Below are 14759 nucleotides of genomic sequence, written 5' to 3'. Positions count from 1 at the left end.
TTTATTTCTTTCTTTATTTCTTTGTAAATCAGTGTATAGGTTTATGCCTAGATTGGCTTTGAAAATAATAAAAATAATACAATAAAATTCAGTTTGTTGTAGTGAATGTTTGCACAACTGTTTCATTTAAACAAGACTTACAAAGTAGTTATGATAAGCAAAGTGATTCATGACTTATTTTTATAGGGAATTTTTCATAAAGGGATTAGTTAATTTTAAACAAAAGAATATGAGCTTTACATAATAATTTATATTAATGTTCTCATTTTCATTGCTTTACAGAGACCTTTTTCCTCTTCTGATATGTCAGCTCCAGTTCTGTCAAAATTTAAGTATTAATACTGATATTATTAAGCACCGATTTGACTATGAATATGCTTCTACGCTTTTAAGAGTTCTGGAAGCTGTAGTTGGAGTGGCTTCAATTCACAGTCCTTTGGCAACACAGAGGTAAATAAACCATTTTACTTTATTAAAAATTATTAAAATATTTTAATTTATTTGTAATCTGTTTCTTTCTAATTATAACTTCAGTAAGGTGATATTACAGTAAATTTGTTAATTCATGAAATACTACCCCAGGGGCTCACATCTTGTGAGTATGGGCTTGGCACACCCAGGATCCTGAGCTGGATATCATCATTCTTCTCTTTTTTTTTGGTGATTCCCTCCTACTTCTCTCTCTCTCTCTCTCTCTCTCTCTCTCTCTCTCTCTCTCTCTCTCTCTCTCTCTCTCTCTCTCTCTCTCTCTCTCTGCGTACTCAATTTTTTTTTGGCTGGTGCAGCATAAGCCTCAGGCTTCCTTGCACCATATGGCCAATAATAATAATACTCTCCAATTATTTTTTAGGATAAGTATTATTTCATTTTAAATTCAATTTAGATAAATGATTAAATATGTATGTGGAGTTTATGATGTTAGAATTATTTTTTGCATTCAGTTCCTTTATTACTTGAGCATAGCAGCTAATCAGATTGGGCAGACAAGATCTCCCCTTAATAAATATGTACTGTACTGTGATATAACTACATTCCTGTTGAAATCTTGCTGATACTGTTGCACATGAAAGACTGCCCTACAAATTTCAGCATAATGGCATTAAGGGCAAGTTACTGCTACGGATAAGAGTGGGAAAAGACAGTGGTTATCAATGGACACCTATATGTCCATTGATAAAATAAAATTAATTTTATTTTATAATTGGACTAATAAAATTATTAGTCCATTGATAATGGACTAATAATTGACTCCGCTAATAAAATTAGCCCAGCTCCCCTTTCCCAGGGTTCAGCGCTGGGCCCGTTGTTTTATATATTTATTAATAATATTGAGAAGGTATATCATGCTTAATGTCTAAATTTGCAGAAGATACAAAAGTTGGCAGGGTAGTTAATGAGAGTAATCAAGGTAAGTTACTGCAACAGTAACTAGAAAAATTAGGCAATGCCTGAGAAATGACAATTTAAATTTAACATTGACAATGCAAGGTACTGCATATGGGTAGCAGTAATCCCAGATTAATGTACTAGCTGTGTGATACCACACTCGGGATAGTTGAGAATGAAAAAGACCTGGTGGTAATTGTGCAGCCAAATATGAAGTTTTCTGAGCGGTGCAGGCAGGCTGCCAGGACAGCTCACTGCAGTTTTGTCAGTGATATATATAGCAACTTTGCTAGCAGGGGATAAAGAGGCGATTATCCCATTGTATAAGACAGTGGTTAGGCCACATCTTGAGTACTGTACCAGTCTGGAGGCCTCATTTTAGGAAGGATATGGAACTGCTGAAATGATTGCAGAGAAGGGAAATGAGATTGGTGAGGGGAACAAGAGCGTACTCTTACCAAGAAAGTTGTCAGTTCTGTAAATAGCAGCATCTGGAGGCTAAGCACCTAAAGGTGATCTGATCGAGATGTTTAAGGCTTTGAATGGATTGAACAAACTCAATGTTGTATTGATGGCATTCTTTCCCTTGTTCAGATTACTTTTTGCATCCTCAGACTATTTTTTTTACAACCATAAATTCAAATAAGCTTGCTCTCTGGTATCATTTGTCACTGCTAATACTAACGCCAATACTGAATGGTCCTACATTACTTTTTTTAACTAGTGACTACATTATTTGGCCTAGGAGTGAAGTTTACAGGTTTATAATTATTCACTTTTTCATTTGATCCCCCTTTGTGAATAGGAGAGACATTTGCATAACTTCACTCTATAAGGACATTCTCTCAATCCAAGGATGCTTTCATAACTATGGCTGAGCCCACCAAATACGGAGGATGTGGAAAGGTCAGGGAATGACCACCGCATATCCCGGAGCAATATGGCCTTAGTTGCTAATGCTCCTAAAAACCAAATAACTAACTAAATAACTATGGCCAAAGGTTTGCTTATGTCTCTTGCTGCTTCTTTTAATACAGGGTAAAGTCCTTGTGCCATTTTAAATTTTCATCACTTCTGTTCTATTCAGATAAAATCAATCTGTAAAAAACATAAATGTAATTTAGTGAAGATTAGAATGTACTAAGAGTGATTCATTTATTTTATTGTAGTTTTGCAAAAATTTTATTATTATTATTATTTTTTTTATTTTTATTTATTTATTTTTTTTCCAGAATTAGGCTTGACCAAACGGCTTCAATAGAAGAGAAAATAAATTGCATGCTGTGGTTGGTCAAGTTAAAGTCTGTGACCGCAGTGCAAAAAAGATTTAGAACCCATTACAACAAAGATACACCACACAGTAATTCCATTACTAACTAGATGAAAAAGTTTAAAGAATAAAGAATGTTAATAGTGAGAGTTATTTGGAAATGCTGCCGAATTACTCTATTCCTGAACTAACATGTTTAGGACTTATAGGTGATACAGTTGAGTAGCGCAATCTTGATCCCCAATGGGATATTAAAATCGTCGACTATTCATGTGATTACTGCCAGCGCTCATGGCTTGAAGCACTACACATAGCCACCAATAATAGTACTATGAATCGCACGAGGGGAGTACACCCTATTATAGAATGTACTGTACTGCTGTGCGATGAGCGCTCACGATCATCACGTGTACGTAATTCTGCTTACGTGATAGTTATATGCATGATCACGTAACTATTGTAACCATCAATATATATACTGAAGAACACCATTCACAGACTAGTTGATGAAGAGGCACTTCGCTTCAAAAGCTACTATGTATTTTAACACTTTTATTATATTATATTTAAACTCTTTTATCTTATTGTATTTTGTATTTATTATATTGTTTTGGGGGTGGGGATTGTAAAATAGATGTCCAGCATTGGAATACTAAGGATCTGGTCACTTTAACCATAAGAAATATTTTTGGGGGGGTGCCCACACTAAACTTTGCATTGGGGTACACTTTTTATAGTTATGCCACTGCTCACCACGGTAGTAAGCTTTGAAGGCTCAAATAGTGCCCTGATCCATGTGCTGAATTAGTGCAGTTGTATTCCTTGGTAGAAACTGGCCTCTGATCTTGCCATCTTTTAAGTTCAGGACATCATCCAAAGGATGAGCCAGCAATGATCCAACAGTAACAGAGCCTTTTCAAGTTTTTTGGAAAGCAAGTGGCATCTCACCATTGGCACACACTCACAATCAATTGTTAAGCAAAATATCACTCTTCATCCAAGCTTGGAGCTACAAGGGGTGATCATTTAATTCATACTCTTGTGCAAGATCTTATCTTAATTGTCGTCATCTGAATCATCTGTGGATTTCTCCTTGATGTACTCTCCCTTGAACTTTGCACACTTTTGCTACCATCATACCTGCACATTAAATGCTTCTTACAAGCCATTTTTTGAAAGATTGCAAAGTGCTTCCATTGTGGCTCTGCGAGCATCATTGTTGGATGTGAAAATTCTTAAAAATTAACATGATTATCCAATTCTAATGAGTCATGCATTTTACGATATTTTTTGTGATAAGCTAATCTTCAGTTGTCATCTGTGGCCATCGGTGTCAATATGCGAGGTTGCGACATTGGCCAGAAAAGGTGCTTCAAATCGACATTCGTGTCGTTTTGTGTTATTATTTTTATAACAGGTAAAAGTATGTTTATGTTGCTGTAAATTTGAATATGAAGTTTTCTCTATAGAACATAATGCATCTATCATTTGGATTGCTTCTTCCATCCTACCTTCTTTTTCTTCTAATGTTGCAGAGGGTGCATTGTTCATCCATAATAATATGTGTGGACTTCCTTGATGTTGAAATTCAATGCATTTAATGAAATTCAAAACATAATATTTCCCAAAAGGAAATATTATGTTAAAGTATATGGCACACAGTATGGGGTCTTCATTTATTAATGTAGCTCTTTCCATGTAAGTTAGATCCATAACTTCATTAATTGTAATTTCTCGTTTATATCTTAATTTGTAACATACATAGTAATATAGGCCATGTTGGTTCACACGCACTCAACGTCAAGAACATTGTATTTTCCTAATTGATGAATCATGGCAAACACATCTCATTTACGTTGATAATATGCTGAATTGGGAATTGATTTTAGAAATGCCAAGTTAGACTCTAATGACTTGTTTATAAATTCTTTCGATTCCAATATAGAACGAGTAATGTTAGCTGTTATTCCTAATTATTTAAATGCAATTTGCAAATTTTCTGCTGTACGCATTCTTATAATTTTCATTGCCATATATAGCATATGTTGGGGAATTACTCCACGGCGATCAGATCTATGAATTTCACTCGATGCCATCATAAAGGGAATAATTTTCAATCCATTTTTAAATTTTCATGCATGTCCCAAATATATAGCTGGAAAAGAAAGTTCTTCTGCATGTATATCAAATATAAAACTTATTGGAGATGATTTCTGGCCCGGTGCTATACATAAAAATATTTATCTTCAGACCATAATAATGTTTGTTGTTGAAAACAATAGTTCTTCATCATTGCTGACAGGTTCCACAATTTCATCTGAATGTTCCTGTTCACTATCATCATTTGTCCCCAAGAAATCGTCACTCACTTTTATGCTGCAGAATTTATACAAAGGTGAATTTATCAAATACTGTAACCATATTTTCACTATTTTCTTCTGCGCACATCCTTGCAGATATAATGATTTATGTACGAGTCTTCGTTTTATATGTACATTAATGGCAAAATTGTCATCTAATTCTCTAGGTAATTGATGAACCATCGTATTTATGTTAACTGGTACATTTGTTACTTGTCCAGTGATCCCATATTGACCATGTTCATAATGTAAACGACGAATTTGCATAAAGGGTAATCATGGTGATATGAAACGCTTAGTTACAACATCCAGTGGAGGCAAATGAGTAGGATACGTTGTACATGTAAATCCATTTGGCGTGGCCATAGTTAGTATCCATCCCTCTTTTAATGAAGTATGACATCTATCACACATCGTGAAAGTACTCACTTCTTGTAAATGAAATTCATTTTGAATTAATTCTTATGAAGTTGTTGGAAATGGTTTCAAATCTAATTGAAACCATAAACGATCACAAACATTACAACTAAATCCAAATGGGTTTTTGTACACTAGTTTTTCAAACTCGCTGTTAGCTCATGTAGACACTATAGGGATGTAATGAGGAATCTCATTATTATCCATTTCTAATTTTGCTTTTTTTCGTGTACAATATTCCTTCATTCGTTCTGCTGGAGTTTTAGATTCCTGATAAGTATCAGGCATAGTAGAACTCTGTGGTTGAATTTCATTATTGTTCGGAATTGTTTGAATTTCTAATTTCCTTTTCTTCCATTCACGATATTCCTTCATTATTTCTGCTCGAGTTTTTTTTTTTTTTTTTTTTTTTGAGTGAACTTTGAGAACTCCCAGGCATAACAAAACACTCTTGTTGTATTTCATCTTGATTCACATTTCTGCCCAACTTCCCTTTCTTTCTTTCACGATATTCCTTCGAACGCTTGGCTGTAGATTTTGGCACAATCACTCATTATGCTGATGTAACTGTATAATGTGACACATCACTGCTCAGTTGTACTTGTTGTCACTGCACTTGTGGTGTACAATTGAGTTTTCTTGGGCACATGCATTGTACTTCTTGCATCACTGCACTCAAGTACAACGCATGCGCATCATGTTTCGTGACGATTTTTGGCTAACCTAATACTTTTTCCAAATAACGCCAGTAAACGTTTTTAACGTCAAAATTGTGAGCTGCCCTGTGTATGAGAGAGAGAGAGTCAGAATTAGAAGGGAATCACAAAGAAAGAGAAGATTGATGATATCCAGGACCCTGGGTGTGCCAAGCCCATACTCACCAGATGTAAGCCCTTTTGTGTTGACATGTGCTGGCATTTACTTTGTGACTAATGTAAAATGCTTGATGAATGGTAGTAATTAGCATTATTACTGTTTGTGATTAGCATCCACTGATATGCTCTTTTATATTGGGCGCCTCTGTAACCAGGTGGGAAGGAGCAGCAGTGCGTAGCACACGCTTCTTGTTTAGACCGGGGTTCGAGCCCGTCACCACCAAATACGGAGGATGCGGAAAGGTCAGGGAATGACCACCGCATATCATGGAGCAATATGGCCTTAGTTGCTAATGCTCCTGAAAACCAAATAACAACAACAACAGCTCTTTTATTGCATCTATAACTGATGGGAGAAATAGGTCTACAGTAATTAGTCTCTGATGAGTCCTGTTGTTTACAAAAAAATTACTGTGCAACTGAATACTGAATATATCGAAGCAAATATATAGCCAATTATTAGCTAATTTGCCCTCTTGGAAATATGGTAGTAAGATGTACGGTACATAAGAGTATACAGGCTCGATTAATGTAATTAATTCATTCCATGAGCGCATTGCGCAAACCTGAAACGCATTAATCAAATATAATAATCAATAGGAAAAATTATAATTGGTCCTTGACCTTCTGGAATGTCCATAAAGAATTTTAAAATTACCTTTTAAATAACTTTTTAACTGTATACAATGTAAAAGATAATGAAAATAATTATGGAATTAAATGTTTATTGCATAAAACAGCGGTTCCCAAACTGTGCGCCACAAAATATTTTAAATTTTCAAGGGAAATACAGCGATACTCGACATCTGTTGGACACCACGCGAACTACTAGGCAGTTGTTCGCGTGGTGTCCAACAACTGCCTAGGCAGTTCTGGAAACTGTGAACTGCCTGCAAACTCGAGGCAGTTCACAGTTTCAACGTTTCTTATTAAGTTGTTTAGACCTAACTACTAAACGGAATTGTTAGGTATTTCTTTTGGTCTGGGTGCGCCTTGATAAAATTACTTTGACACTAAGGGCGCCGTGAACCGAGAAAGTTTGGGAACCTCTAACATAAAATACACAATGAAGAAATTACTGTTGCGGAAATATTTGAACAGTGTTGACTTTCTCTTTTCATCAATCAATTTCCAATAGCCGACAACAATCTTCTCTGGGCCCTGGCGAAATAAATATCTTAGAGAACCTCTCCACCTTTTGTTTGAAGTTCTCTGCGATACGAAAGATTTCATTACTTCTTTTACCATTATCTCCTTCGTGGTAACATTTTCATCTAGCTCATTTAAAAAGAATTTTTAAATGCAGGTGTGCATTGACTTTATTAGCAAAAGACAAACAAGTAACACATCTTCTTCTGATGGTTGATGGAACACACCGAGGCGGGCAGCAGAGAAACGTTTGTTTATTGCCCATCCGATTCACGGTAAGTTTAACGTGCGATTCAAATCTTTTTCAACTATTGCATAAAAAAAAAATATCACATTAACTGGAAATTTGCATCATGAAAAGTGGTATCATTTTTTCAAATAGTGTTAACTGAAAAATGCGTTAATCGAACTAGCGTTATGCGAGGCCTGGCTGTATACTGTATTCGCTTTTTCCAGTTTCCAGTATGAAATTGCTAGTTCTTTGAACACACTACTTTTTTTCATAATTCGTTTTGGGGACATGATCATACCCACAGTATATCTGAAACTGCAGTATGAAGGGGTGGGTTATATCGATAATGGACTGTATATATATATACAGTGGCAGACAAAAAAATTGCATCACTTGTGAATTTTGCAAATAATGTGTTTTGCACTGCATTGTGAGTTGCAGAAATATTTCAAATGCATGTTTTAGATGGGATATATATCTCTGTGAATGAAATCCGATAAAAAGACTCCACCTAATTGCCATAAATATCTTCTCAAAGGGTAAAATGCGTAATTAATGGAAATATGAGAAATCGTGCAAATTATTATTATGACCAGCCATATGGTGCAAGGAAGCCTGACGCTTATGCTACACCAGGCAAAAAAAAAAATCACCAAGAAAAAGAAGAATGATGATATCCAACTCAAGACACTGGGTGTGCCAAGCCCATACTTACCAGATGTGAGCCCCTTGAGTCCAACCAAACATACATTTTATTGCATTTATGTGTACAAACTGAAATGACAAGTTAACGTAATAGTATTATGTTTTTTTCTTTTTTTTTTATGAAAACCCCAAACACGAAAGGTATCAAAACCTATAGTACTTAGTACCGTGCATGGGTTGAAGGAGAAGTATGGGGGGAGGGGGGATGCCGGAAACTTTGCTCTAGAGACTAAACATGGGTTTCACTACTTCAAACCTCCAATAAGCAAAGTGGTGGTATTTCACCGGTTGATGAAAGTCATCTACTACCTGTAAATATGTACTGTAAATCAGCAAAATAATTCCTTAGTATTTTATTGTTCCTCCTTGAGCTGCAATTACAGCCTTGCAATGATCTGGCATAGAGTTAATCAACTTCTGGATACAGGCAGTTCTCGACTTTATGAATTAATTCGTTCCTAGCATGTGCTCATAAAGCAAAAACTCGTAAAGCGAGAATTAAATCCCATAGACATAATGTTAAAAATATGAGTTACGTTCTCAACAATGAAATTAGTTAGCTAATTAGTTTATGTTTAAACTAATTGGCAGGAGTGCTGTAACTCAGGGGAGAAGGGGGGGGCAATTCTCCAACACATCACAGCCTAAAAAAATGTGCAACTTGTGAAATTTTTGCCGAACTCTCTGGAACAGAACATGATCTAACCAAGGAGGATGTCTTTGTGTATGCCAGGTGCAGAGAGTGTCTTGAAATTAGGTGTCAACTCAGTGTTCTACACGTTGTCACCAATGACATTAAGAGTAGGAGATCTGCAGATTTACTTAACAAGTACAGGTAAATGTTGCAAAAAAAGTCATTGAGTCAGGGTTAAATTTGAAAGTGTCTGCAATTCTGCCCAGACATGATAGGAGGGAATGCATGGTGAGAGCCTTGTCATTCAATTCGGCCCTGGAGGGAATGTGCAAGGCTCGAGGGGTACAATTTTTTTTCAGCGTGGTCTGTGCTTCTACAGGGATGCAATACACTTAAATAGAAAGGGTGCAAGAATATTTGCTGATGCTATCGAAGCAGTGTTCGGTTGATCAGAAAACTGCATGCTTGGAGGGATTCACAGACTGATAGATTAACAGTAGCCACTGGCAGAGGCAAAAGTGATTCTTGCATTTCTTACATTGCAATGAGCAGCAGCCTGGAAACCAAGGTGCTGGGGATTTCAAGGACTACTGGAGTCATCATGGAACAAGTAAATACATGAGTTTTGTTAGGGTAACTAAGAGTAAAAATAAATGCATGTATACTTGCACGTACGCCAATTCTAGAAGTATAGTAAATAAATTTGATGAATTTGAGGTACTCGTGAAGACATCAATGGCGAATATTGTAGGAATATCAGAGACATGGTGTCACGTGGAGATACGGAAGGCAGGATTGGAATTTGGGGAGTACAATGTGTACAGAAAGGATAGAAAGGGAGGAGGAGGTTGTGCCGTTAGTTGAGAAACACATAAAATCTAAGTAAGTGCATCGATTTGACATGGGTGGACATTGCAGTGTTGAATCAATTTGGTGTGACATAAGCACTGAGAAAGCAAATTTAAGAGTAGGAGTGTCTTATAAACCTAATGACTATGATGAGTACAAAGAACAGCTCTACAGAGAAATAGAGTGGGCCAGTAAATCAGATTGTCTTATAATGGGGAATTTTAACTTCCGAGATATAGACTGGAATTTGTGGGTTGGTCACACAAACACCAGCAAGACTTTTGTGGATTTAGCATTAGCATTAGTAGAGGCATATGATGCAAGAAAGCAAGCTTATTCAGCATCAGCCAAAAAAAAAAAAAAAAAACCACTACTCCCATTTCACCCCTCCGTTCGTTCGAAATACCTGTCCAGTTGAGCCTTAAATGTATTTAGGCTATCAACTTCAACAACAAACGATGGGAGTCTATTCCACAAACCAACTGCCCGCTGGCTAAAGGCAAATTTCCGCACATCTATCCGACATCCGTCCTTCCTCAATTTGAATTTATGCCCTCTCAGGTGATTATTCTGAGCAAGAGGAAGAATCCCATCGGCATTGAGCATGCTCAAGCCATTCAAAGCCTTATACACCTCTATCAGATCACCTCGCCGATGCCTAGTCTCCAGGCTCTGTAATTTGCAAAACTTAAGCCTTTCTTCGTAAGAGCAACCCTTTGTTCCATCCACTAATCTTGTTGCCCTTCTCTGTACTCGTTCGAGCAGCTCTACATCCTTCTTGAAATGAGGCCTCCAGACCTCCTGTATACAGTACTCAAGGTGTGGCCTGACCAATGCCTTATACAAGGGAATAATCACATCCTTATCCCTGCTAGAAAAATTCCTGTATATCATTGACAAGACACCATGAGCTACTCTTGCAGCTCGTCTGCACTGCTCAGAGAACTTCATATCTGCCTGCACAATTACCCCCAGGTCCTTTTCATTCTCTACCACTGTCAGCGTAGTACCACAGAGTTGATACGTTGATCTGGGGTTACTGTTTCCCATATGTAGTACTTTACATTTGTCAATGTTAAACTTCATTTGCCACCTCTCAGCCCATCTGCTCAACCTTTCCAGATCCTGTTGCAGCAGCATAGTATCAGTAGTGTCCTTAACAACCCTGCCAACCTTGGTATCGTCTGCAAACTTGGACATTAAGCCTGATACACCATCATCAATATCATTTATAAATACAGAAAACAACAATGGACCCAACACTGAACCCTGAGGAACTCCACTAATAACATTAGTCCACGTTGAGCAGTGTCCATTGATTACCACTCTCTGTCTTCTGCCACTCAACCATCCCTTTATCCATAGCAGCAATTTGCCTCCAATGCCACACTTCTCCAATTTGTGCAGCAGTCTTCCGTGCGCAACAGTATCAAAAGCCTTTCTAAGATCCAAATATATAATATCAAAGTTATTCCCTGCATCCAGTTCTTTTGTGACTACATCATAGTATCCAATCAAATTGGTCAGACAAGACCTGCCCTTAACAAAACCATGCTGTGTCTGAGCTGTAACTGAATTCTTGTCCAGATGATCCTGCAGTGCTTCTTTAACCAGTGCCTCCATTAATTTTCCTGGAACCGAAGTTAAACTAACAGGTCTATAATTACTTGTGTCAGCCTTTGATCCTCCTTTGTGAATTGGGGTTACATTTGCACATCTCCAGTCCATGGGTACCTCCCCTGAGTCCAAAGAAGCTCTCATAATTATGGCTAGGGGTTTGCTTACTTCCTTTGCTGCCTCCTTTAATATAACTGGATAGATCCCATCCACCCCTGGTGCCTTTTTTATGTTTATCCTCAGCAATTTCTCCTCCACTTTCCTCTCAGTTATTAGAAAACAATCTAGCTCACTGCCAATGTTTACTTCACCTACGACATTCCCCTTCCTGAATAACTCCTCATGTGTGAATGTAGATGCAAAATACTCATTTAGATTGTTAGCCACCTGAGCAGGATCCTCAACTGTTGAACCATCAACATCCAGTGGACCAATCTGATTCATCCCTTTCCTTCTTGAGTTTAAATAGGTAAAGAACTCTTTTCTGTTTTTCTTTGCGTCCTTTGCCAAGGATTTCTCATAATCTGCCTTTGCCTGCCTAATCTCCTTTGTGACTTGGTTACAGACCAACTTATATCTATCATAGGCTTCCATGTCACCCATTAATTTGCATGTATCCCATGCATTTTTCTTCTCTGCCATATGTCTCATTAGTTCATCTGACAACCATTTCGGCCTGAACCTTGAACAATATTTCTTGGTTGGTATGTAAAGCCTGGTAGCTTCCAAGATTAGTTCCTTGAATGCTTCCCATTTTGAATTTGCTGTTGGTAACATCATCAGTTGGTCCCACTGTATAGAATTTAAATACTGTCTCAGACCATCATAGTCGCCTTTACGAAAGCAAAAACCCTTCCCTTTGCCTCTGATGGTAGTTACCTCCTTGAGTAAATCCCACTTCAGCACACTGTGATCACTGCCACCCAGTGGTTCCTTTATCTGCAGATTCCTAATGCATGAAGAATCACTACTGATAATCAGATCAAGAGTATTACTCCTTCTAGTTGCCTCCCGAACATGCTGGTGTAGAAAACAATCATCCAATAAATCCACAAATGCCCTGCTAGTGTGTGAGTGACCAACCCACAAATTCCAGTCAATATCTGGGAAATTAAAATCCCCCATTATAAGACTCTCTGATTTACTGGCCCATTCTATTTCCCTGTACAGTATCTTATTATACTCATCAGAGTCATTAGGCCTATAGCACACTCCTACTCTCAATTTTGATTTACCTATGCTTATGTCACACCAAACTGACTCGACACTGCCCTGTCCATCAATGTCGACTGGCTTCACTTCCTTGGATTTTATGTGTTTTTTAACTAATAGCATAACCCCTCCTCCCCTCCTGTCCTGTCTATCCTTTCTATACACATTGTACTCCCCAAATTCCAGTTCTGCATTCCTTATATCTGTGTGACACCACGTCTCTGATATCCCAACAATATCTGCCTTTGATGTTTTGAGCAATACCTCAAATTCATCAAATTTATTTACTAAACTTCTAGCATTGGTGTACACGCAAGTATACCTGCACTTGTTTCTATTCTTAGCTACCCTAACACAACCCATGTGTTTACTTGTATCACAATGACTTCCAGCAGTCTCTGAAATATCCTGCATCTTGTTTTTCAGGCTTCTGCTCATTCCAATAGAAACAGTGCAAGAATCTCTTTCACCTCTGCCATTGGCTACTGTTAATCTTTTTGTCTTTGTCTCCCCCCAAGCTAGCAGTTTTCCGACCCACCTAACACTGCCTCGATAGCATCAGCAAATATTCTTGCACCCTTTCTATTTAAGTGTATCCCATCCCTGTAGAAGCAATCTCTCCTGTTAACAAGTACATTCCAGGCTGAAAAAAATTCTACCCCTTGAGCCTTGCACAATCTTTCCAGGGCCGAATTGTTCGACAAGGCTCTCATCATATACTCCCTCCTATCGTGTCTGGGCAGAATTGCAGACACTTTCAAATTTAACCCTACTTCACGGCTTTTTTTCAACAGTGACCTGTACTTGTTAAGTAATTCCGCTGGTCTCCTACTCTTAATGTTGGATGATTGTTTTCCACAGCAGCATGCTTGAGAGATAACCAGAGGGAGTAATACTCTTGATCTGATTATTAGTAGTAATTATGCATGCATTAAGAATCTGCAGATAAAAGAACCATTAGGTGGCAGTGATCACAGTGTACTGATGTGAGATTTATTCAAAGATGTAACTACCATCAGGAGTATAGGAGAGGGCTTTGCTTTCGTAAAGGTGACTACAGTGGCCTCAGACAGCTTTTAAATTCCATACAGTGGGACCAACTGGTGACGTTACCAACAGCAAATTCTAAATGGGAAGCATTCAAGGAATTAATCTTGCAAGCTACTAGGCTTTTCATACCAACTAAGAAATACTCTTCAAAATTTAGCCCTAAATGGATGTCAGATGAACTGATGAGACTCATGACAGAGAATAAAAATGCATGGGATGCATATAAATTATCAGGAGACAAAGATACCTATGATAGATATAAGATAGTCTATAATCAAGTGACAAATGATGTTAGGCAAGCAAAGGCAGATTACGAGAAAATCTTTTGCAAAGGATGCAAAGAAAAACGGTCAATGGTTCAACTGTTTTGGACCCGGCTCAGGAACCTATAAACTGAATGAGTATTTGTCAACATTTACACATGAGAAGATATTGAGGGAGGGGAATGACAGAAGTTTATCAAATTCTGGCAGAGCGCAAAATGATTTTTTAATAACTGAGAGCAAAAGGATCAAAGGATGACACAAGTAATTACAGACCTGTTAGTTTAACTTCTGTTCTGGGGAAATTAATGGTGACACTGGTTAAAGCAGCACTACAGGATCATCTAGACAACACTTCAGTTGTAGTTCAGATGCAGCATGGGTTTATTAAGGGGAAGTGTTGTGCGACAAATCTGATTGGATACTACAATGAGGTCACAAAGGAACTGGATTAAAAAAATAATTTTGATATCATATACTTGGATTTTAGGACAGCTTTTGGTACTGTTGCACATGGAAAACTATTGTACAAGTTGGAACAGTATGGCACTAAGGGCAAGTTGCTGCTAAGGATAAAGGGATGGTTGAGTGGGAGAAGACAGAGAGTGGTAATCAAGGGACACTGGTCTTCGTGGACGAATGTTATTAGTGGTGTCCCCCAGGGTCCGTATTGGGCCCATTGTTATTTTCTGTATTTATCAATGATGTTGATAAATACAGAATATGATCAGGCTTAATGT

The 14759-nt window shown here is 37.6% G+C and overlaps 1 protein-coding gene across 1 annotated transcript in view; it reads left to right on the top strand.

Annotated features, from left to right (window-relative positions):
* LOC150084737 (RNA polymerase II-associated protein 1) overlaps positions 1–14759 on the top strand; it is a 630471-nt gene that overhangs the window by 390176 nt on the left and 225536 nt on the right. The window contains exon 20 of the mRNA XM_090376342.1: positions 283–450. Within this exon, the coding sequence (XP_090232468.1) occupies positions 283–450 (168 nt within the window). The remainder of the gene's footprint in view (positions 1–282; positions 451–14759) is intronic.

This window comes from Mastigoproctus giganteus, chromosome 6, assembly GCF_048544385.1.
Source record: "Mastigoproctus giganteus isolate SK-2022 chromosome 6, ASM4854438v1, whole genome shotgun sequence".
NCBI classification, from domain to species: domain Eukaryota; kingdom Metazoa; phylum Arthropoda; class Arachnida; order Uropygi; family Thelyphonidae; genus Mastigoproctus; species Mastigoproctus giganteus.
Note: the sequence above shows the minus strand (reverse complement) of the source record. Positions and strands in the feature narration are given on the sequence as shown.